We start from the raw sequence: 21859 nt of genomic DNA on the forward strand, positions 1-21859 counted from the left end.
AGGAACAAGTGCGCTGGGACTGAGCCTGGGTAGGCTGCCGAGAAGCAGGAGTGTACCTAAGCCTATTATAGGAATAGGGAGCACTCCTCCTCCCTCCAAAAAGCCTCCTTGATGAGGAGGTGGTAGCAGAAGATGCCTGGCGGGAGAGAGAATCCATAGCATCATGGTGCTTCTTGATCTGATCGACCATATCCTCTACTTTTTCGCCAAAAATGTTATCCCCCCGGCAAGGAACAGCCGCCATCCACTTTGGCTATACATGATAACAACTTTTGCTTTTAATATTTTGGGAGTTACTGAAATCTTATTGGCATCGGTAAAAAAAAAAATCGCACAGGGTCAGGCCATTGGGATGAAGAAGGAGCCAGCATTTTTGGTAGACTGGCCACAGAGCCATCCCAGTAGAGCAGTGGGGCACCCTGGGGGGCACTGCGGTGGACTTCACCTAAAAGCTGCCAGGTACACATACACTTCAAAACTGAGCTCCTTATCTTCCCACCTAAACCAACCTCTCCCCTTCCCCCACTCTCTATTTCTGTCGACAACACGCTCATTCTTCCTGTCTCATCTGCTTGTAACCTTGGGGTCATCTTCGACTCCTCCCTCTCCTTCTCTGCACATATTCAACAGATTGCTAAAACCTGTCGTTTCTTCCTCTATAATATCGCCAAAATTCGCCCTCTCCTTTCTGAGCACGCTACCAGAACCCTCATCACCTCTCGCTTGTACTACTGCAACTTGCTTCTCATAGGTCTTCCACTCAGCCATCTCTCTCCTCTTCAATCTGTTCAAAATTCTTCTGCACGATTCATATTTTGCCAAAGTCGCTATGCCCATATCAGCCCTCTTCTGAAGTCACTTCACTGGTTCCCTATCCGTTTCCGTATACAGTTCAAGCTCCTCGTATTAACCTATAAGTGCATTCACTCTGCTGCCCCTCACTACCTCTCCACCCTCATCTCTCCCTACACTCCTTCCCAGGAACTCCATTCACTAGGCAAATCTCTCCTAATTGCACCCTTCTCCTCCATCGCTAACTCCAGACTCTGTTCCTTTTATCTCGCCGCACCTTATGCCTGGAACAGATTTCCTGAGCCATTATGTCAAGCTCCATCCCTGGCCACCTTCAAATCCGGGCTAAAGGCCTACCTGTTTGATGCTGCTTTTAATTCCTAACTTGTCATCTGCTCGTAACCTTTATCTTGTCTTCCTCTCTTCAATAGTCCCCTTTTCCCTATGAGTCCTATCTGTCTGTCCTACCCTTATCCCTTATTTGTCCTGTCTGTCCTGATTTAGATTGTAAGCTCTTATGAGCAAGGACTGTCTTTTCTTCATGTTCAATTGTGAAGCGCTGCGTACGACTGGTAGTGCTATAGAAATGATTTGTAGTAGTAGTAGTCAGAGACACGCAGCCATGAGAGTCTTCGCATCACTATACCTTGAGCAGGTACTCGGGACCCCACATCAAAAGTGTCATAAGTACCCCTGGCCAGGAATTTTCGACACGCCTTCTGCTGCCTGACCACCTGGTGAAAAGGTTCGGCGAGCTTCGGAGGAAGTGCTTCGACCAAACTGGACAGTTGCCTCACCGAGTTCCGCAAGTGGATACTCGTGTAGAACTGGTATGTTTGAATCTTGGCTGCGAGCATAGCGGCCTGATATATCTTTCTCCCAAAAGAATCCCTCGGTACCACGCATGGAAGGAGATCGATGACGGTGCTTCTTAGCCTTCGCTCAACGCTCGTCATCGAGACTCCTCAGTACCGAAGAGGAGGACGTGGAATCCTCACGCCTCCTTGGGGCTGGGTCCGACGAAGGTCGATCCCAGGGGGCCTGCATAGCAGTAGACCTTGAGACAAGTGGAGACCCACTCGATGCCTCACTGCTCCCAGCGCGATATGGTCGTTCGGCAGTCATTACCTGCGCTCTCAAAGTGGATGCTTCCCTCGACGTCGACACCGCCGACCTCGGCACCAATGCCGACGTCGAAGGAACGGACCGATCCGCAAAATGTTTTTCACGTTGAGCCTCCTGAAACACTTGGGTCCATTTTTTCATTAAAGAACACAGCTTACAAGCAGCTGGCAAATGATCGGGCCCAAAGCACTGGAGACACCACGCGTGGGGGTCGGTAGCCGAGATGGTCCGGTTGCACCGAGTACAACGCTTGAAGCCGCTGGGTGTCCTTGATGACATGGACGGAAAAACGGCGGCTGCAAAATTAAAGGACTCGATTGTGCCAATTAAAAAGGCACAAAAAAGGAAAACCCCGCCGAGCAGCCTAAAATGCGGCCCCAACGAAAAAAGGAAAAACTTTAATGTGAAAAAAACTAAAGAAATAAAGGGAAAACTGTTTTTTGTTTTTTTGTTTTTAATTTTTGAAAACACAAACACGGAGAAAGAAAGAAAAGGGATGAAAAAGAACTAAGGAGGGCACCCTCGCGCCACGGGCGGGAAGCCGTTTGCACATGTTTGCTTAGGGATTTGCCGGTCTACTGGGCCGTCGTGGACGATGACCCAATCGTGAGAACAAGCAGCCTGCTTGTCCTCGGAGAAACCCACTGTACCCACATGTAGGTGCCCCCCTTCACCCCTTAGGGCTATGGTAGTGGTGTACAGTTGTGGGGAGTGGGTTTTGGGAGGGGGGTTGGGGGGCTCAGCACCGAAGGTAAGGGAGCTATGCATCTGGGAGCAATTTCTGAAGTCCACTGCAGTGCCCCCTAGGGTGCCCGGTTGGTGTCCTGGCATGTGAGGAGGACCAGTGTACTACGAATGCTGGCTACTTCCATGACCAAATGAGTTGGATTTGGTCATTTTTGAGATGGGCGTCCTCGGTTTCCATTATCACCGAAAACCGGGGACGACTATCTTTAAGGTCGACCATCTCTAAGGTTGACCTAGATGTTGAGATTTGAGCGTCCCCGACTGTATAATCGAAAAGAAAGATGGACGCCCATCTTGTTTAGATAATACTGGTTTCCCCGCCCCTTCGCCGGGGCGTTCTTAGAGATGGGCGTCCTTAGAGATGGTTGTCCCCGTTCGATTATGCCCCTCCACGTATCCCTAGAATCTGATGCAACATCAAGGACCCTCAGGTTCGATGTCCCAGATGCTGATCAGATATTGAATCAGATCTGGATAACTGAGGAACCCTGATCCTTGCTCTTCATTGCCAGAAAGCCCATTTCTTGTAATCTGAAGACAAAGATGACAAGCAGAATATTTGTGGTGAAGCCCTAGGCAGTGCAAGCACCATATTGGATACTACAGTGCTTGCATTTTTTAAAAGGCTGCTGCTTCTTTCCCTGGGCCATGTCCCCCACAAAATATAGCCAAATCAAAATCAAATAACTATTTTGAAACATGTGGAGGGGCATAATCGAACGGGGCGCCTAAGTTTTCCTGAGGGTGTCCTCGCACGTCCCCGCAAAGGGGCGGGGAAACCCATATTATCGAAACAAGATGGGCGGCCATCTTTCGTTTTGATAATACGGTCGGGGATACCCAAATCTCAACATTTAGGTCGACCTTAGAGATGGTCGCCATAAATGTTGAGATGGTCGTCCCTGGTTTTCGACGATAATGGAAACCGAGGACGCCCATCTCAAAGACGACCAAATCCAACTCACTTGGTCGTGGGAGGAGCCAGCATTCGTAGTGCACTGGTCCCCGACATGCCAGGACACCAACCGAGCACCCTAGGAGGCACTGCAGTGGACTAACTGATCCACTAATTGAATGGAAAAAGCCCTTCCCTTACCAATCCCATAGCGATTCGGAAAGGAACAGGCATGCATGAAATTGCATGCAAATGAGCTGCTCGCTGTTAGCTCATTTGCACACGAGTTCCTTCCTAAGGAGGGGAAGCCAGTGCAGAGCAGCCAAGCGTTATGCATGGCTGATCTGCGCATGCCAAGGATCGCTTCATACACGCAGACAAGCTGCATGTATAATAGCCGTCTACAACCTTAAATAAATTGCCGTCTACAACCTTAAAAAAAACACAAGTCCAGGTGAAAACGTCCAAGTGCTCGTCAGGGATGTCTTTTTTTTTTTTTTTTTAGTATGGGTGAAGGTCATCCAAATGTTAGGTGCCTTCGCTATGCCTCCGTCCCTGTGACGGGCAGTTGAGGACGTCCAAAATGTGGATGTTTCTGTGAGAAGGACATCCATGCCTTTGCTATGCCTCCGACACCCCCTTTATTTATTTATTTGGATTTTGGATCACAAGTAGCAGCAGTGGGATTTGAACCAGCCACCTCTGGATTGCAAGACCAGTGCTCTAACCACTAGGCCACTCCTCCACTCCACTCCCTTGAAATTTGGCCGTCCCTGTGGGAGGGGGGCAGTTCAGGACGTCCAAAATGTATGAAAGAAGGACACCCATGCCTTCGCTATGCCTCCACTGAAACAACACACACACTTCCCCCCCAGGGACCTGCATACTGCTGCGATGGACCTGAGTATGATATATGAGGCTGGCAAAAAAAAGTTTTTAAAGTTGTTTTTTTCAGGGTGGGGGGTTAGTCACCACTGGGGGAGTAAGGGGAGGTCATCCCCGATTCACTCCGGTGGTCATCTGGTCAGTTCGGGCACCTTTTTGAGGCTTGGTCATAAGAAAAAATGGACCAAGTAAAGTCAGCCAAGTGTTCGTCAGGGACACCCTTCTTTTTTCCATTATCGCTCGAGGATGCCCATCTGTTAGGCACGCCCCAGTCCCACCTTCGCTACGCCTCCAACACGCCCCTGGGAACTTTGGTCGTCCCCACGACGGGAAGCAGTTGGGGACACCCAAAATCAGTTTTCGATTATGCCAATATGGGCGACCCTGAGAGAAGGACGCCCATCTCCTGATTTGTGTCGAAAGATGAGCGCCCTTTTCTTTCGAAAATAAGCCTGATAAGTTTCAGCCAAGGCACCAAGCAGCAAGGGTAGATAGAAATAGGCTAAACATAAAACTTAAAATCTGACTGAAAAACCTAGTAAGGAGATCAAAAGGAAGAAAAGGAGGCCCCACAAAATGTCAAAATGCGAAAAGGAAAGTTTCACTTAAAATCAGTCAGAAAAAAATATATAGACTGCAGTGAGAAATGGCTGTTCAGAACTGTAGAAAAAAAATATTGAAGTAAAATAAAATATAAAATATATATATATATATTCTCCACAACAGCACAAGGTGAGAAATACTTGAACACATGCGCACTTGGTCTTAGATGAACATCTAGAAATGCAGCACAGTTGTGTAAGCTTTTACCATATGGATTTTTGCCAGATGACACACTCAGATATAAGGGATTTGCTATCTTGCTGGCAATCAGAGAATTGTTTAATCTATACCATTTTAATTGCATTTAAAAGTCTGGTTTCAATTTAAAAAGAGTTATTATACTTGGGGTTCTCAAACTTTTTCTCAACATATCATATAAGATGCTAAACTACAAACTGTGCTAGAGCAGCCAAATTAAGAATTTGCTCATAATATGATAATCTATTAAAGATCTCAGTCATAATAACTATCAATAACATCAAATAAAGGACAATAACTTTCTGACTTACCCAGATGTTTCTCCAGCTCTAATCTTCGTTCCCTGGCAAGCTTTTGTCGTTCATCAACCCTGAGTACAGGATGAAGTTCTGTGTGTGAAAAAAAAAATCAAATGGATCAGTTTTTAAAAATGCAGTTCTACTCAGACCTTGCACTACTATTGAGTATCCAGAAATAAGAAGAATCACTGTGGTAGCAAAGCAGACTATGATTCATGCTGCTTTGTTGAAATCATGAATGAATCAGGGCATCCCTTTCTCAGTCTGACAGAAGCATAAAATGTAATGGAGATAGTACACTTTCTTTTTTAAAGTGAAATAAGATATTTATGAAAACAAAGATTCAGTGGTGAGGAGGGAGGAATGAGAAAGATTATTATTAATATTATATTATCTGGTCACCATGTAGAAAACTGTATAGGCAATACACTTTTATTTTGTCTTTATTAAGCTTTCATTCTGTAAAAGATATTTAACAAAACACAAAGCATGCAATCAGAAGGGGAAGAGAAAACAAGTTATTATTATTTATTGCATTTGTATCCCACATTTTCCCACCTTTTTGCGGGCTCAGTGTGGCTTACAATATGATATGAATGATGGAAGTACAATTTGTTACAACTTGGTTATGGATTACATTGTGAAGAGCTATGCGAGACAATCAAAGTATTGTTGAAGAATATAACAATGGATCAAAGCCTTGAAACATTGGAAGGATACAGCGGGTAGCTAGAAGGGCATTATGTGTGGTATACATATTTCTGTGGGTAAAGGTATGAGTGAGGTTAGATTACGGGGGGTGAGAGTTCAGAAATGGATGTATTGATGCATTAGTGAACAGTGAGTGTGGACTTTATGTGTTTTGGTTCTTTCCGTAAATTCCGTAAACTGGTACAGTTAAAACAAACTAAAAGCTTGTATTTATGCTCAAAGAATGCTGGTGAAAGAGTAACATTCAGAATACTACAGAAAGGGCTGTCAATGTACCTCAAAGTATCTAAGTTTCCCCTCAACTAGGGGCAAAAGCCATTCCATTTCCATAATCTACCAACATATTCAGAGGACTATAATTTTTCTATATGTCAGTGATGGGTAGTTATGTTATTAGGTTGGGTAAGAAACATCCACCAATCAATCGAGTTCTAACAAATGTAGAGTCCAGCTTGAGAAACCTCTTACATGGAAATCTGGTATTAAAAGAACCTCGAAGAAGTGAGTTTTCAGGCTGGATTTGAATCTTGCAAGTGAGGGAACTTGTGTCACACATGTTCAGGAAGTTTAGGAAGGCTATTGTAGACATTTAGTGCAGTCACGTGGATGGCATTGGCACAGAGATGAGATTTGGCTATGGAGGATAAGAGGAATTTTCAAAAAGGCCTTTTTAATCTATGAGATTATTGCTTCAGTGTTAAAAATAAAACTGGTCAATATTCAAATGCCAGAGTAAGCATGTTGTTTAAACCATGGCCATGTAGTTTAAATCTATTCTGTATATTCAGTGATGCAAATTATTTTTTCTGATAACAATGTGAAGTTGGACTACTGTTTGAGGGTAAATAGTGGAATGCCCCAGGGATCTGTACTAGGACCAGTGCTATTTAACATATTTATTAATGATCTGAGAACAACAAATGAGGTGATTAAATTTGCAGACGACACAAAACTATTCAAAGTTGTTAAAATGCATTCAGATCCTGAAAAATTGCAGGAAGACTTTAGGAAGTTGGAAGACTGGGCATCTAAATGGCAGGTGAGATTTAACGTCGACAAGTGCAAAGTGATGCACATTGGGAAGAATAATCCAAATCATAATTATTTGAAGATATGTCCCGCAATGGGACATGTCAAGGGTGTGTTGGGGGTGGGATTTGGACGTTCTGAAAACTTGAATGTTTTCCTGCCATAATAGAACAAAGCAAAAACGTCTACTGCTAAAAGTTAGAAGTTTTGGTCTAGACCTGTTTCAATCAGGACTAAGTCACAAAAAGCGCTCTAAATGATGAAATGACTACTGGAGGGATTAATCTAATTAATAAACCAGTTGTTTCAATAGATTTCAATGGACAGGGGTAATAAGCTCCAGCAAAAAAACTAGTAATCTGTCTCCAAACTTTCACACTACATAGAAACTATGAATCTCTTTATAATAAATAAGTTCACAGACCTCAGTGGGACTTATTTATTATAAGGGCAAACAGCTCTTGACTTGCCGCCTCACTGGTCTGTACAGACTTACTTATAATAGTCCCTCAATTGATTAAGGTAAGTCCTTGGTTTTAAGGCTTTTATGAAAAATGCAAAAATTTATGAAAGGTCCAACTCTGGGAGATCCACTGGCCTAACATGCAACCCACCCATAAGAGAGGACATACATTAGACATCATTACCCATAAATTTTCATCAGAAGCGAACCTCAGAATCAAAGACACAAAATGGACAGCCACACCGTGGTCAGACCACTACAAGGCAAACACCTCCCTCCTTTGGAAAACAAAAGAGACACAACAAAAACAAGAAAAAAAAACATACACTACAAGAGGCAAAATAGACCCTCTAACATTTTGGCAACACATATACACCGACGAATGGACAACAACCTCAGACTCACCCCAATTTCTACAAGAATGGGACAACAGATGCAAAACAGTTCTAGACAAAATAGCACCACTCCAAACTAGAACCTCACATAGGAAAAGCTCAATCCCTTGGTTCAACGAAGAACTGAAAGAACTAAAAACACAGGTTAGAAGGCTAGAAAGAACCTGGAGCAAAAAAAAAAAAAGACGAACACACACTCAAAGAGTGGAAACAGCTACAAAGAAAATACAAATACAAAATCAGACAGCCCAAAAGAACGCACTACAGAACTATAATAGGACCAAATTACAAGGACACCCATAAACTCTTCTCACTTGTAAATAATCTCCTAAACACCACACAGGTCACTTCGAATAGCATAGAAACCCCATCGGCAACCAACCTAGCAAAATATTTCAAGGAAAAAAATCATAAAGCTCCGACGCATGATACCAAGCAATACCACTGAGTACACAAGCATTCTTGAATGCTTAGACCCGAAACCTGGGGAATATCCAGCCGATCGATCATGGACCAACTTCGACCTGATCTCAGTAGACGAACTTACATACTGGCTTGGAAAATATGCCAAATCTCAATGCAAACTTGACATCTGCCCTACCAGCCTATTAAAAGCCGCCCCCAAACAATTCACAAAAGACCTCACGAACCAAGTAAACTACAGACTCCTAAATGGTCTCTTCCCTACGGACAAAGGAAATATCCTTCTCACCCCATTGCCAAAAGTTGCCAAGAAAAGCACAATGGACCTAACCAACTACCGACCAGTTGCTTCGATCTCACTCATAACAAAACTGATGGAAGGCATAGTGACGCAACAACTCACGGAATACCTGACCAAACACTCAATTCTACATGAGTCTCAATCAGGATTTAGATCAAATCATAGCACTGAAACTGTACTAGTGTCTGCAATGAATTCATTCAAAAAAACAATTGCAACCGGCAAGAACATACTCGTACTACAATTCGACATGTCCAGTGCTTTCGACATGGTAGATCATGGAATACTATTACACCTGTTAGAATACTTTGGAATCGGAGGCCCAGTTCTCAAATGGTTCAAAGGATTCCTTACCACCAGATCCTACCAAGTAATAACGAATAATGATAGATCACCACCTTGGACACCGGAATGTGGAGTTCCTCAGGGATCCCCCCTTTCGCCAACTATTTTCAACCTTATGATGATACCACTAGTCAAACTTGTAGCCAATCAGAACCTTAATCCCTACATATACGAGGATGATGTCACGATCCACATCCCATTCAAAAGTAACCTAAACGAAATAACCAACGAGATCAACCAGAGCCTCCAAATCATACACTCTTGGGCGGACTCATTCCAGTTAAAACTGAATGCAGAAAAAACTCAATGTCTAGTTCTCACCTCCCAATACAACACAAACAACTACCCTACCATAACCACACCATACTGCACACTCCCTATCTCAGAAAATCTGAAAATTCTTGGAGTCACCATTGATCGATACCTCACACTCGATACCCACGCGAAGAATACAACAAAGAAAATGTTCTACTCGACGTGGAAACTCAAGAAAATAAAACCTTTTGCCCAAGAAACATCTTCCGTACCCTAGTACAATCATTAGTAATAAGTCATCTGGACTACTGTAACACTTTGTATGCAGGCTGTAAAGAACAGACCATTGAAAAACTCCAAACAGCCCAAAACACCGCAGCCAGACTTATCTTTGGCAAAACTAAATACGAAAGAGCAAAACCTCTAAGAGAGAAACTACACTGGCTACCACTCAAGGAACGAATTGAGTTCAAGATCTGCACAACCATCCACAAAATCATCCATGCAGACGCCCCTCTTTATATGTTAAACCTAGTGGACCTACCACCCAGAAACGCCAAAAGATCGGCCCGCAAATTCCTCAATCTGAACTTCCCCAGCTGCAAAGGAATTAAATACAATCATACGCTACTACTTTTGAGTACAAAAGCACACAGATCTGGAATGCACTACCCATGGCCCTGAAAAAAATGGACAACCTAACCAGCTTTCGCAAATCTTTGAAGACACATCTCTTCAACAAAACCTACTAAGGACATCCTCACTAACTATTCCCCAAACTACTCAGATGCATCTAAAACACCTCTCACAACACCTTACCTAGCACCTTGCATCTAAATTACCTACCTTAGTTTATTATCGACTGTATTTAAGACCATGTAATGACTGCATCATAACAACACTCTGTAAGCCACATTGAGCCTGCAAAAAGGTGGGATAATGTGGGGTACAAATGCAATAAATAATAATAATAATAACATGAGATTAAGTTTGAATATTAAAAAATTCAAACTATTATAAGTCTGTACAGACCAGTAAAGATGCAAGGCGAGCCAAGAGCTGTTTGCCCTTGTGAAACGAGTTGCCACTGAGGTCTGACTTATTCATTATAAAGAGATTCATTGTTTCTATGTAGCATGAAAATTTGGAGATGTTGGGTACTAGTTATTTACTGGAAGAATTAAGATATGACCACCCCTTACTCCCTTACCCCCTCCCACCCCCCAAAGCTGTGAATGAAACAGTACATACCAACCTCTATGACAGCGTCAGATGTGATGGCCAGTCCTACTACAGCAGCAAGCAGGGCCCTGGAGTAGACTAGTGATCGGTACAGTGCACTGTAGAGAAAGGGAACCCAGGCCCAAAACCCACCCTGTTACACTTGTGGTAGAAAGTGTGAGACCTCCAAAACTCACCAAAAACCTACTGTACCCACATACAGGTGACACCTGCAGCCATAAAGGATATTGTAGTGGTGTACAGTAGATTTTTGGTAGGTTTTGGAGGGCTCACTATACAATATAAGGGGGGTAATAGTGAGATCTGTATCTGGGACCTTTTATATGAAGTCCACTGTAGTGCCCCCTAGGGTGTCCCACTGCTCTATTGGGATGTCTGTGCGGCCCCCATACACCCCCAATGGATTGTTTTTGTGCATTTTTCCCTTGGATTTTTTTTTCCAGAAATGGTCACAAAAGAAAAACACACTCGGCACAAAGTGACTAAGAAATACCTATTTTCAAAACAAAGATAGACTTTCTGTGTTTCAAAAATCACTATGTTCGCTACTTGATTTTTGAACGCTTTCAGCAAAAGGTCCAAAATCAGATTTAGATATCGAGAATGCCACCCAACATGTAAAAGTCTACGCATACTCCTGGAACAGTTGACTGATAAGAGACTGGGTAAATACAAACCTGATGCTAAAGAGTGGACTCAATTGGAGAAATTATGGTCTAATACAATGTAAGAAACAGGGGATATAACCAAAAAGTGGACAGAAATGAATAGGGGAGGGTGGGAAAAGGAGGGGGGGGGGGGGGGGGGGGGAGGAAGGGGAAAAAAAAAATTATTAAAACTGATGATACACTGAGATGTAACTCAACTGTTTTATGTTACTCAGAATGTTAAAGGCGGCATAGCCTTATATTGTGTTCTTTAAGCTGTGTCTAATAAAAACAATTTTCAAATTAAAAAAAAAAAAAAGTCTACGCATACTAATATCTCAGTATGAGAGTCAGGACAATTGCATCCAACCTTTTTGCAATTTTAACAAGGAGTTTTGCATCAGCATTTATTAATAAAATTGGTCTACAGGAGTTACAAAGGAACAGGTCCTTATACTTTTGTGTTTGGGGGGGGTCACGTGATGCTCTGAAGAGAGGAAGACGTGGTCCCGCGTCCTTCAAGGCCCTGGCTCCTTAAAACGCATTAAAAAACTGGAAATATAGGGAAGCGAAGCCTCAGAAGCTGTGCAATAGCAGCGCAAGTTTCCATAGACAAATATCTGAACTCGCCAGCACGTACAATGGCGAGCAGAGGGCCAAAAAAAGACAAAGACAAAACTAAGGCGCCAAGCGGAGTCGATGACGGGCAGCAGGCGAGCGGAAGTGTGTCCTTCACGGTGGAGCAACTACAACAGATCACCGAGGCAGTAAGTGCAGCAATAGACTCAAAATTAGAGAAATTATACATGCAGGTCTCTAACCTGGAGGCGCAGCAAACTGACACCACGCAACGAACAGGGGAATTGGAGTGCCGTGTATCAGAGATAGAAGATTCAGCGGGGTCTACGGAGCTTACGCTCCAAAACATGGCCGCCACAGTGGAAACCCTAAAAGAGAAGCTAGACGACCTTGAGAATAGGTCATGACGTGGAAACCTGCGGATAGTGGGGCTGCCTGAAACTGTAAATGATAGAGTGCTTTCATCAGTCTTAGAAGCATGGCTATCAGAGGAGTTTGTGCTGTCTGACAGCGCAGGAAAGCTTTGCCTTGAGAGAGCACACCGCATTGGCAGACGACAAGATGGAAGACAGACCCCGCGGACAGTGATAATTAAAGTGCACAATTATGTGCACAAAGAGGAGATTCTGCGCGGATTTCATCAGAAGCGAAACGAGCTGCGGTATGAAGGACATCCAATGAGTATATTCCAGGATTACTCGGCGGCCCTACAGGAAAAGCACCGACGATTTACGCCATTATGCCAGAAGCTGCACGAGAGACAGGTAACCTTTATGCTGCTATACCCTGCAATTTTGAAAGTAAAACATGAGGGAAGATGGAGAATATTTGAAGACATTCAGGAGGCACAAAAGTATGTTAAAGACATGGAGACATCTGGGCAGGCTGAAACACAGACTCCAGACAAAGGATGATTGCTGTAGAGAGCCATTCAATGAAGGTACTGTTGCCATTACATGGAGAGGCTTATCATAAGGAACTGACATGCTAATTTCCAGTATTAAAAGAGAGTTAACATTTACGGCAGAGGGGGAGGCGGGAAGCCCCTTATGCCCATCTACATATAATGGGTCCGGGTTACAGGGATAGGTTTCAGTGGGGGGATGGGGAACTTGGGATGGGGGCTGGGGGAAGGGAGGGACAGGAGGGGAAAGGGCAGATAGGAATACAAAGTGGAAGCGAAGAGTGGTTGAGTGTACAGGATTGGAAGAGTCAGCAGGAACAGCTGGTGCAACGGCAGATATTAACATGGAGGTTCCACAGGGTGGGCCATGCACGAGAACAACAAATTCCTGGGGGGAGGTTGGGACCCCTGGGAAAGGAATATATAGACAGTTTAACCATCCTAACTGTGATTGAGAATACAGGCTAATCTACTAAGGGGGAATACAAGACTGATATCATGGAATGTGGGCGGGGTTACTTCCACAGTTAAGAGAGCAAAGCTTCTAAGTGCCCTGAAGCGGCATGGGGTGGGAGTGACTTGCCTACAGGAGACGAGACTTTCCCTAGAGGAGCACCAGAAACTACAAAGAAGCTGGGTAGGTAAGGTGTTTTGTTCACCGGCGGTGGGAAGACGTGGAGGAGTGGCTATTCTGTTAAGTAAGACTGTGGCAGTACAGGCTAAGATATTGTTTGCTGACACTGAGGGCCATTATGTGGGGGTACAGATAAATCTGCAAGGGAAAAGCTATTTACTAGTAGCAGTTTATGCCCCCCAGACTGGTGGGAAAAATTTTTCGCGGACCTTTTTGCACAGTGCCAGACACATGGAACGGACCCCATAATAGTGGCTGGAGATATGAATCAGGTCATAGATCCCCTGCTGGATAGAACGGGACGCTTACGGGAGGGGAGGGCCTATGGGTCTGGAATACTGGAGGCCTTCTGTGACGGACTGGGTTTGGTGGACCCTTGGAGATTGTTACATGAGGAAGAGCGTGGTTTCACGCACACTTCGAGGGTGCATGGAACCCAGTCCAGGATAGATTACATTCTGGTGTCACAGCAGCTGTTTGCACGGATTGTGGAGGCTGAGATAGGCCCGGAGGAGGTCTCGGACCACACCATGATTTGGGTAGACGTGGAGGCCCAGCCCTACTACCGCACACTGGGAGGGTGGAGATTTCCGGCATATCTTTATGCTTCACCTGAATTTACCGAACATCTCATACAAAAATGGGAAGAATTTGCGAAGCATAATGAACAGCATGTAGAGACTCCTGGCCTTTATTAGTCTACGGCTAAAGCCGTAATGCGAGGGGAGGTGATTGCATACGTTAGCAGGAGGAACCGCAGGATAACGCAGAAGATAGTACAGCTAGAAAGGAAGGTCAAATTGGCTAGGAGAAGATATGCGAACAATTCTACTAAGGCTAATTTAGAGGCTCTGACTGAAACACGAATAGAGTTAAATAGCCTGCTGCAAGATAGGTACATGAAGGCAACAATAGTCCGTAAATATAACCTTAGTCAATATGGAGACCGGCCGGGAGGTATGCTAGCACGATTAATCAAAGGAACCCGTAGGAAGTCTATTGTTGCTAGGCTGCGTAGTCCGACTGGGAAATATACTTCTAGGCCAGAGGAGATTGCAGATATTTTTAAACAGCATTTTGAAAGATTATACTCAGAAGAAAGCTTGGGATCGGGGATGCGCGATAAGATCAGGAAATATTTACACCAGTCACGACTCCCACAGTTAGAGCAGGAACAGACAGATTTTCTGGATTCCCCTTTGAGTTCCAAGGAAGTGATGAAGGCCTTAAAAGCATTAAAGATGCATTCGGCTCCGGGCCCGGATGGGTTTTCCGGAGAATTCTATAAGATGCTTAAAATACAGGTAATAGGCCCACTGATGAGCCTCTATGAAGAGGTGACTGAGGAGGGACAGTTTCCCAGATACGCTAATGAAGCGTTGATTAGCTTAATACAGAAGCCAGGGAGAGATGCCACGGACCCGGCGGCCTATAGGCCAATATCATTAATAAATGTGGACATTAAAATTTTGTCGCGGGTCCTGGCAGAGAGGCTGGCACAAGTGTTACCATCCATAATAGGAGGAGAGCAAGTAGGTTTTGTCCAAGGCAGGCACTCTGTGATTAATGTGAGGAAACTGATAGCAGCCATGATAGAAGCTCCTGAGAGGACACCTAAGGGCATTGTCATCAGCCTAGATGCAGAGTGCGCTTTTGACAGGGTGGTGTGGCACTTCATGTATGAGGCCTTACATTGGATTGGAATGCGGGGATGGGCCATGAAAGTCGTACAGGCGCTATACGCAAACCTGAGGGCAAGACTAGTAGTGAATGGGATCCGAACCGCAGAGTTCCAGATCATGAAAGGAACAAGACAGGGCTGTCCACTTTCCCCCTTACTGTTCTTGATAGCACTAGAACCATTATTATGTATCATTAGGAGAGTCCCGGGGATCAAAGGGATGCAGACGGGAGGAGAAGAAATAAAATTATTAGGATGACTTGCTGCTGTTAGTCGATGACCCGCAGCGTTCAGTAGCTTGTTTGCTGAGAGAGATTGGGCAGTATGGGGAAATCTCGGGATTCCGGCTAAACCTATCCAAGTCTCTGGTACTCCCAATAACAGATACCACCAGACGTAAATGGGAAGGTCCCTTTCCCTTTAAATGGACAGAAGGAAAGCTGAAATATTTGGGGGTGGAAGTGCCAGTTAATTTGTCCACGCTATATAAAGAAAATGTACGGCCACTATTAGCAGATGCTAGGCGTCTGATGGGTATCTGGAGCTCCTGCCTTCTTTCCCTGATAGGGCGTATAGCCCTTTATAACATGATAATAGCCCTCAAATGGCTGTATAGGTTTCAGATGCTGCCATTGCACCTGCGAGGGCAAGAGGAAAGGGAGTTAAAGGCAATGCCAAGAAAATTTTCATGGAATAATAAGCGCCTAAGACTCCCTCTGGAAGTGCTATATAAACCCAAAACGCATGGGGGCATGGGGCTGCTCAACATTAGATACCTTACCATTGCTTGTACCATGAGGCACGTTAGAGATTGGCTGGTGGGCAGTAGTCAATTTACGAACACGCAGTTGGAAGCTTCACTCTCGCCGGGAACGCATTTGAGTTGTCTGCTGCATACCATAAAGAAAAGACCGGCGAACATGCCCACCATGAACTGGTTCATACGCTCGGCCAGGGCAATGTGGAGGTGGTTGTGTCGCAGACATGGCTTCTCGGCAGCAGCTACCCCTTTTGTCTCACTGTGTTTAAATCCTGAATTCCCAGCAGGGACCATGGGGAAAACGTTTGCGCTCTGGAAGCAGAAGGGCATCTGCTACTTATATCAGCTGTTGAATGAAGAGGAACAACTCAAGTCTCTTGAGGAGATACAGAGAGAGTTTGATTTACCATATGCAGACTTTTATGCGTATGCTCAGGTAAAACACTATGCACACTCTTTGGGAGCGTTTAATTTAAGTGAAGATGTGCAGGACACGCTTTCGACTGCGCTCACATTGGGATCTCAAAATACAGTGCCTCTACGTTTTCACCACAGGCACCTCTTGGATAATATGGAGGACACTGACTATTGTACAACGGCGGAGAGCTGGACGCGAGAGCTCGGGATAGAACTTACAATAGAGATGCTTCAGAACTTTCTGCAGTCTATTTTGCGCAGAGTCCCTTTCATCAGGCAGTGGGAACGGCAGTATAAGTTTGCCACACGAGCATATATAGCCCCGATCAGAGCGCAGAAAGCGGGCTTTGGAACGGGAGACTGTCCTAAGTGTGGAGCAGGCATGGCAACCCTGGGACATATGTTTTGGGCCTGCCCGGCCGTCAGACAGTTTTGGATACAATTGTTGACAGAAATTGGCCACTGGTGGAAGCAAAAAGTAGTGATTAATCCTCTGATTTTGTTTGACGTATTCACTATGGAGAAGCCCATACCATCAGGATATGTTGGATTTTTACGAAAAGCAGTTTTGATTGGGAAGACAGTGATTTTACTCAAATGGAGGGAAGAGCAAGCACCCACCAAAGAGCTGTGGAAGTCGAAAATGACAGAGCTATTGCACCTGGAATTATGTGGATATACTCTCTACAATGGAGGGGAGAAAGATTCGTCTGCCTTCAGGAAAGTGTGGGAGAGATATTGGAATACACTCCTCCACACATCAAAGCGGCAAATTTTGCAAAAGCTGGCTGGCAGAGACCGACCCAAGAATATGCCTACCACTGGGAAAGATAGCGGAGGATGCTCTGACCACTCAGCCATTTAAAAGCAAGGGGGGGAGGGAGGGGGGGAGGGAGGGAGGGAAGGTAGCAAGAGGGAAGGGAGGGGAGGGGAGGAGGAAGGTGGGGTAGGTAGTTGGATGACTAATCCCAATAGAGTAACTTTCACAAAATGTGCCAAATATGGGGAAGTCCCATTTTTATCTGTTTCGCAGTATATGTGTTTTGTTATCATCAATAATGTATGGTAAATATAGAATTGATAAGGGATGTTAGTTGGGTAGTAAGGAGGAGGGAGGGTGAAGGGGAGAAAACTAAAACTGTCTAGTGATCTAGGATTTATTGCATTTGTACTCCTTATTGAATTGTTGTTGTGTTACTACTAATAAAAAGATTTAAACATACTTTTGTGTTTGAACATAATGAGGGAAAATCTTATAAACCCTTTCCACAGAGAAAAAAAACTCTACTAAATTAGGTCACACATAAAAACTTGTGAGGTGCAAGCCTGACAATACTTGTACGGTATGGGTGCTCAGAGATTAGGCTGGAACATGGGCAGAGTTTTGATTCAATCACATATTTGCTAAAGTACAGGCTAATATTTGTGCCTACGATTGAGCAGATAATTTCTACAACTTCAAACTAGGCTCAACTTCTACAGGATTTCTGATAGTATTTTATGAAGACAGATAGGTACCTATAACCCTTATTTTAGAAGTTCTGTTCATATTTTAGAGCTCTGAAAACTGGTCTTTAGACATCTCTATTGCAAGAATGTCCAAATCCCAATTTTATAAAGGAAGTATAGATGTCTAAAACTGCAGTAGGTCCAAAGGGGCGTGTTTTGGGAAGAAATAGGGAGGGGCCAAAATATGGACATCAAACTCCTATTTCAGAAGGGGAAGGAATTTCCATATCCAAAGAGATAGGCCTGGTACTTGGCATGTCCAGGTTGTTGAAAGGTACTCTAATTGAACTATTCTCCACTGGAGGCAGTAAGGCAAGGGTGGGCTAGCTTGGCTCACGAGGGCCACAACCCAATCTAATTTTCAGAATTTCACCAATGAATTTGCATGAGATCTATTTACATACAATGGAGGCTGTTTTCAGTCATCCCCCGATGTTTTAGTGTCCAATAACATCACTGACGTCTGATGATGTCACTGGAACACATTGATCCAGCTGCATTTTTAGCATTTTCCTTGCATCCTTCAGGTCAAAAAATATGAAAACAATGTGATTTTACTAATTTGAGTGTGCTGTTTTAGAATCTGTAATCTGTTTTTAATTTTGTTGTGTTTTAATATTTCTGTCATTTTACACAAGAACGTAACATAAGAATAGCCATCCTGGGTCAGAACAATGGTCCATCTAGCTCAATATCCTGCTTCCAGCAGTGGCCAATCCACGTCACAAGAACCTGGCAGAAACCCAATTAGTAGCACCATTCCATGCTACCTACCCCAGGACAAGCAGTAGATTCCCCTATGTCCATCTCAATAACAAACTATGGACAATTCCTCTAGGAACTCATCCAAACCTTTTTTAAACCCAGATAAGCTAACAACTGTTACCACATCTTCTGGCAATGAATTCCAGAGCTTAACTATTCTTTCAGAAAAAAAATATTTCCTTCTATTTGTTTTAAAAGTATTTTCATGCAATTTCATTGAGAGTCCCCTGGTCTTTATACTACTTGAATGAGTGAAACATCGAGTCATCTCCACCCACTCCACACCACTCAGGATTTTGTGGACCTCAATCATATCCACTCTCAACCATCTCTTTCCCAAGCTGAAGAGCCCTAACTCTTTAGCCTTTCTTCATACGGGAGAAGTTCCATCCTCTTTATCATTTTGGTTGCTCTTCTTTGAACTTTTTCTAATTCCGCTATATCTTTTTTAAGAAATGGCAACCAGAACTGAACGTAATACTCAAGGTGAGGTCACACCATGGAGCAATACAGAGGCATTATAATAGTCTTGGTCTTACTTTGCATCCCTTTCCTAGTATCCTGTTGGCTTTTTTGGCCGCCACTGCAACTGGGCATAAGATTTCAGCGTATTGTCTACAATAATACCTAGATGTTTTCTTGAGTGCTGACTCCTAAGATGGAATCCAGCATCAGGTAACTATGATTTGGATTATTTTTCCCAATGTGCATTGGTTGAATAGTCAATACCATCCAAAAAAAACTACTGGAGTCTGTGGGCAAGTAAATAGCTTTGACTCCTGCAGGTATGGGTGGGGATGGAAGAGATTAATTATGGGGATTGGTAGGGTATGAAATGGATCTTAATGGGTATGGGTTAGATTTAATTGGGGATGGGCAGGGATGGGTGAAAATTCTGTCCCCATGCAACTCTCTACTGTGCACCACATGACATCAATCTGTCTTAAGGATACATTTCTGGCAAATGGTGGAAGTACAATACTTCCTATCCTTCACATTAATACAGATACCAAAATGAGATGTGGCATGATTTTGCAAGTGACTCTTACAAAGAGATTCACACAAGACCTTCTTAACCGGTTCCCTTTCATATATTAAAGATGTTTTCATGGTTGCTCAAGGAATTTTCATCATCAGTTCTGTGTAAGTAATGGTAGCTTCTCAATGTTGACTTTACACACATTTGAGTATGACTTCTGAAGAAGAATTGAGTGGCAAGACAAAGCTATGTTTACACTGCAGTTTTCATTTTGATGTATGTGTCACATCTCTGCTGCTCTCAGCATCTGGGTCTGCCTGTGGATCCTCATCAACTTACTGCTGTTACCTTAAAATGTAGAAGCATATTTTCGTGGAACTTACATCTGTGCACCATGTGATGTCAGACTGTGGGTGGGAATTAGGGGAAGTTTTTCAAAATAATATAGAGTAGTGGTTTTCAAACCAGTCTTCAGGGACCAGGACGCCCACAATATACAAACAGGACATATAAGGGATAAGGGAATTACTTATGGTGGGAATGATAAAACAGACATGGGTACTGAACAAGTGAATAGGAGTTAGGAGTTAAAAGCAGTCTTAAAAAGCCTTAAGCCTAGATTTGAATATGGCCAGAGCTGGAGCTTGACATACTGATTCAGGAAGTCTATTTCAGGCGTATGGTGCAGCAAGATAAAAGGAACAGAGTCTGGAGTTGGCAATGGAGGAAACGGGTACAGATAAGAGTCACCCGATGAATGAAGTTCCCAGAGAGGAATGTAGGGGGAGAGAGAAGAGTGGAGAGGTTCTGATGAACTGCAGAGTGAATGCACTTGTCATGGGTGTAGTTTGGGAGGGGCAAGGGGGTGCTCCCCTAAAATGGCTTGCCGCCTCCTGCACTGCCTCGACATCTCCCGAACTCCCTCTCTTCTTCCACCTTCCTCCACCCTGAAGCCATGCATGATCCATGATCCCTCTACCCCCACCCTGAAGCCCTGCAAGATCCAGGATTCCTCTAACCTTCCCTTCTTCCCTCCCTCCAGCGCTGTGTCTTCAATCTCTCTGGGCTCCCAGCAGAGTTAGCGATGTATACATGCTGCCTTTGCACTGCCCCAGAAGCCTTCTCTCTGCAGCGTCCCTTGGTCCCATCTATGTGGGAACAGGAAGTTAAAGAGAAGACTTCCAGGGTAGACCGAAGGCAGCAGACCAAAGGAGGGGGAGGGGATAATGATCCCGGTCCTCAGAGTGTATATGTGCTTGCGCAATCCTGGACCTCACAGGTGAGGTGGTGTGTGTAATCTGGACTGGGAGAGGTGGAGCAGATGAAGGAACAGAAGATGGATGGGACTGGGAGGAGTGGTGAGCAGAGGGAAGGAGCAGGAGATGGATGGGACTGGGAGGGGTGGTGAGCAGAGGGAAGGAGCAGGAGATGGATGGGACTGGGGGGTGGGAGAGGGTTCAGATATAACGTGAATGACATAGAGACTGGAGAGAGGATAAGAGGCATTGAAAGGGATTGGGGTACTGATGAGCGGTATAGGAGAAGGGGACGAGTCTCTGAAGGGGGTGTTAGGGTGGAAAGGGGTTAAAAAGACGGTGAAAGAGAAGCAATTGGGCATGGGGTATAGGGTAACAGACAGAAGAGTGGCCTTAGAGGCAAGGGAAGGAAGGAGAGACATTGATGGAGCTGGAACCGATAGGGTGATGAGTTGCAGTACAGGGTACATGAGAGCAAATAGGGTGACTACAGAGTATGGGAATGGGGGACTAATGAGGTGGCTGAAAGATAGGGGAGGAATTTAGGAAACTGAGTAAGGGAGAGAATGAGAAGGAGATGGTCAAAGCCAGTAGGTAGATGGATACTAAGGACTAAAGAGTGAGAGAAAAGTGGGGAAAAATGTAAAATGAAAGATCAGTGATGCAGAGAAGGACAGGAAGAAGACAAGAGAAGAGTGAAGAAATGGAAAAGTCAACCTGGAAAAGAATTTAGGAGAACACAGGGACCAGCCCAACTAGAAAATTAGAATGCTCAGACAACAAAGGTAGAAAACATTATTTTTATTTAATGCTTTTTAAGGACTAAGATATGTCTGCTTTGTGAAAATGGGGAACTGAGGAACTGAGTTCAATTCCCACTTCAGGCACAGGCAGCTCCTTGTGACTCTAGGTAAGTCACTTAACCCTCCATTGCCCCATGTAAGCCTGCCATGAGTGGGAAAGCGCGGGGTACAAATGTAACAAAAAAAATGTACTTTTTTTTCTTTTATTGTATTTTGC

The 21859-nt window shown here is 44.2% G+C and overlaps 1 protein-coding gene across 5 annotated transcripts in view; it reads right to left on the minus strand.

The window, feature by feature from the left end:
• MAP7 (microtubule associated protein 7) overlaps nucleotides 1-21859 on the minus strand; it is a 317468-nt gene that overhangs the window by 177054 nt on the left and 118555 nt on the right. For all 5 annotated transcript variants that reach the window (XM_030198511.1, XM_030198510.1, XM_030198509.1 and 2 more), the window contains exon 3: nucleotides 5557-5634. In XM_030198511.1, the coding sequence (XP_030054371.1) occupies nucleotides 5557-5634 (78 nt within the window). The remainder of the gene's footprint in view (nucleotides 1-5556; nucleotides 5635-21859) is intronic.

Source organism: Microcaecilia unicolor, chromosome 3 (assembly GCF_901765095.1).
Source record: "Microcaecilia unicolor chromosome 3, aMicUni1.1, whole genome shotgun sequence".
Classification (NCBI taxonomy): domain Eukaryota; kingdom Metazoa; phylum Chordata; class Amphibia; order Gymnophiona; family Siphonopidae; genus Microcaecilia; species Microcaecilia unicolor.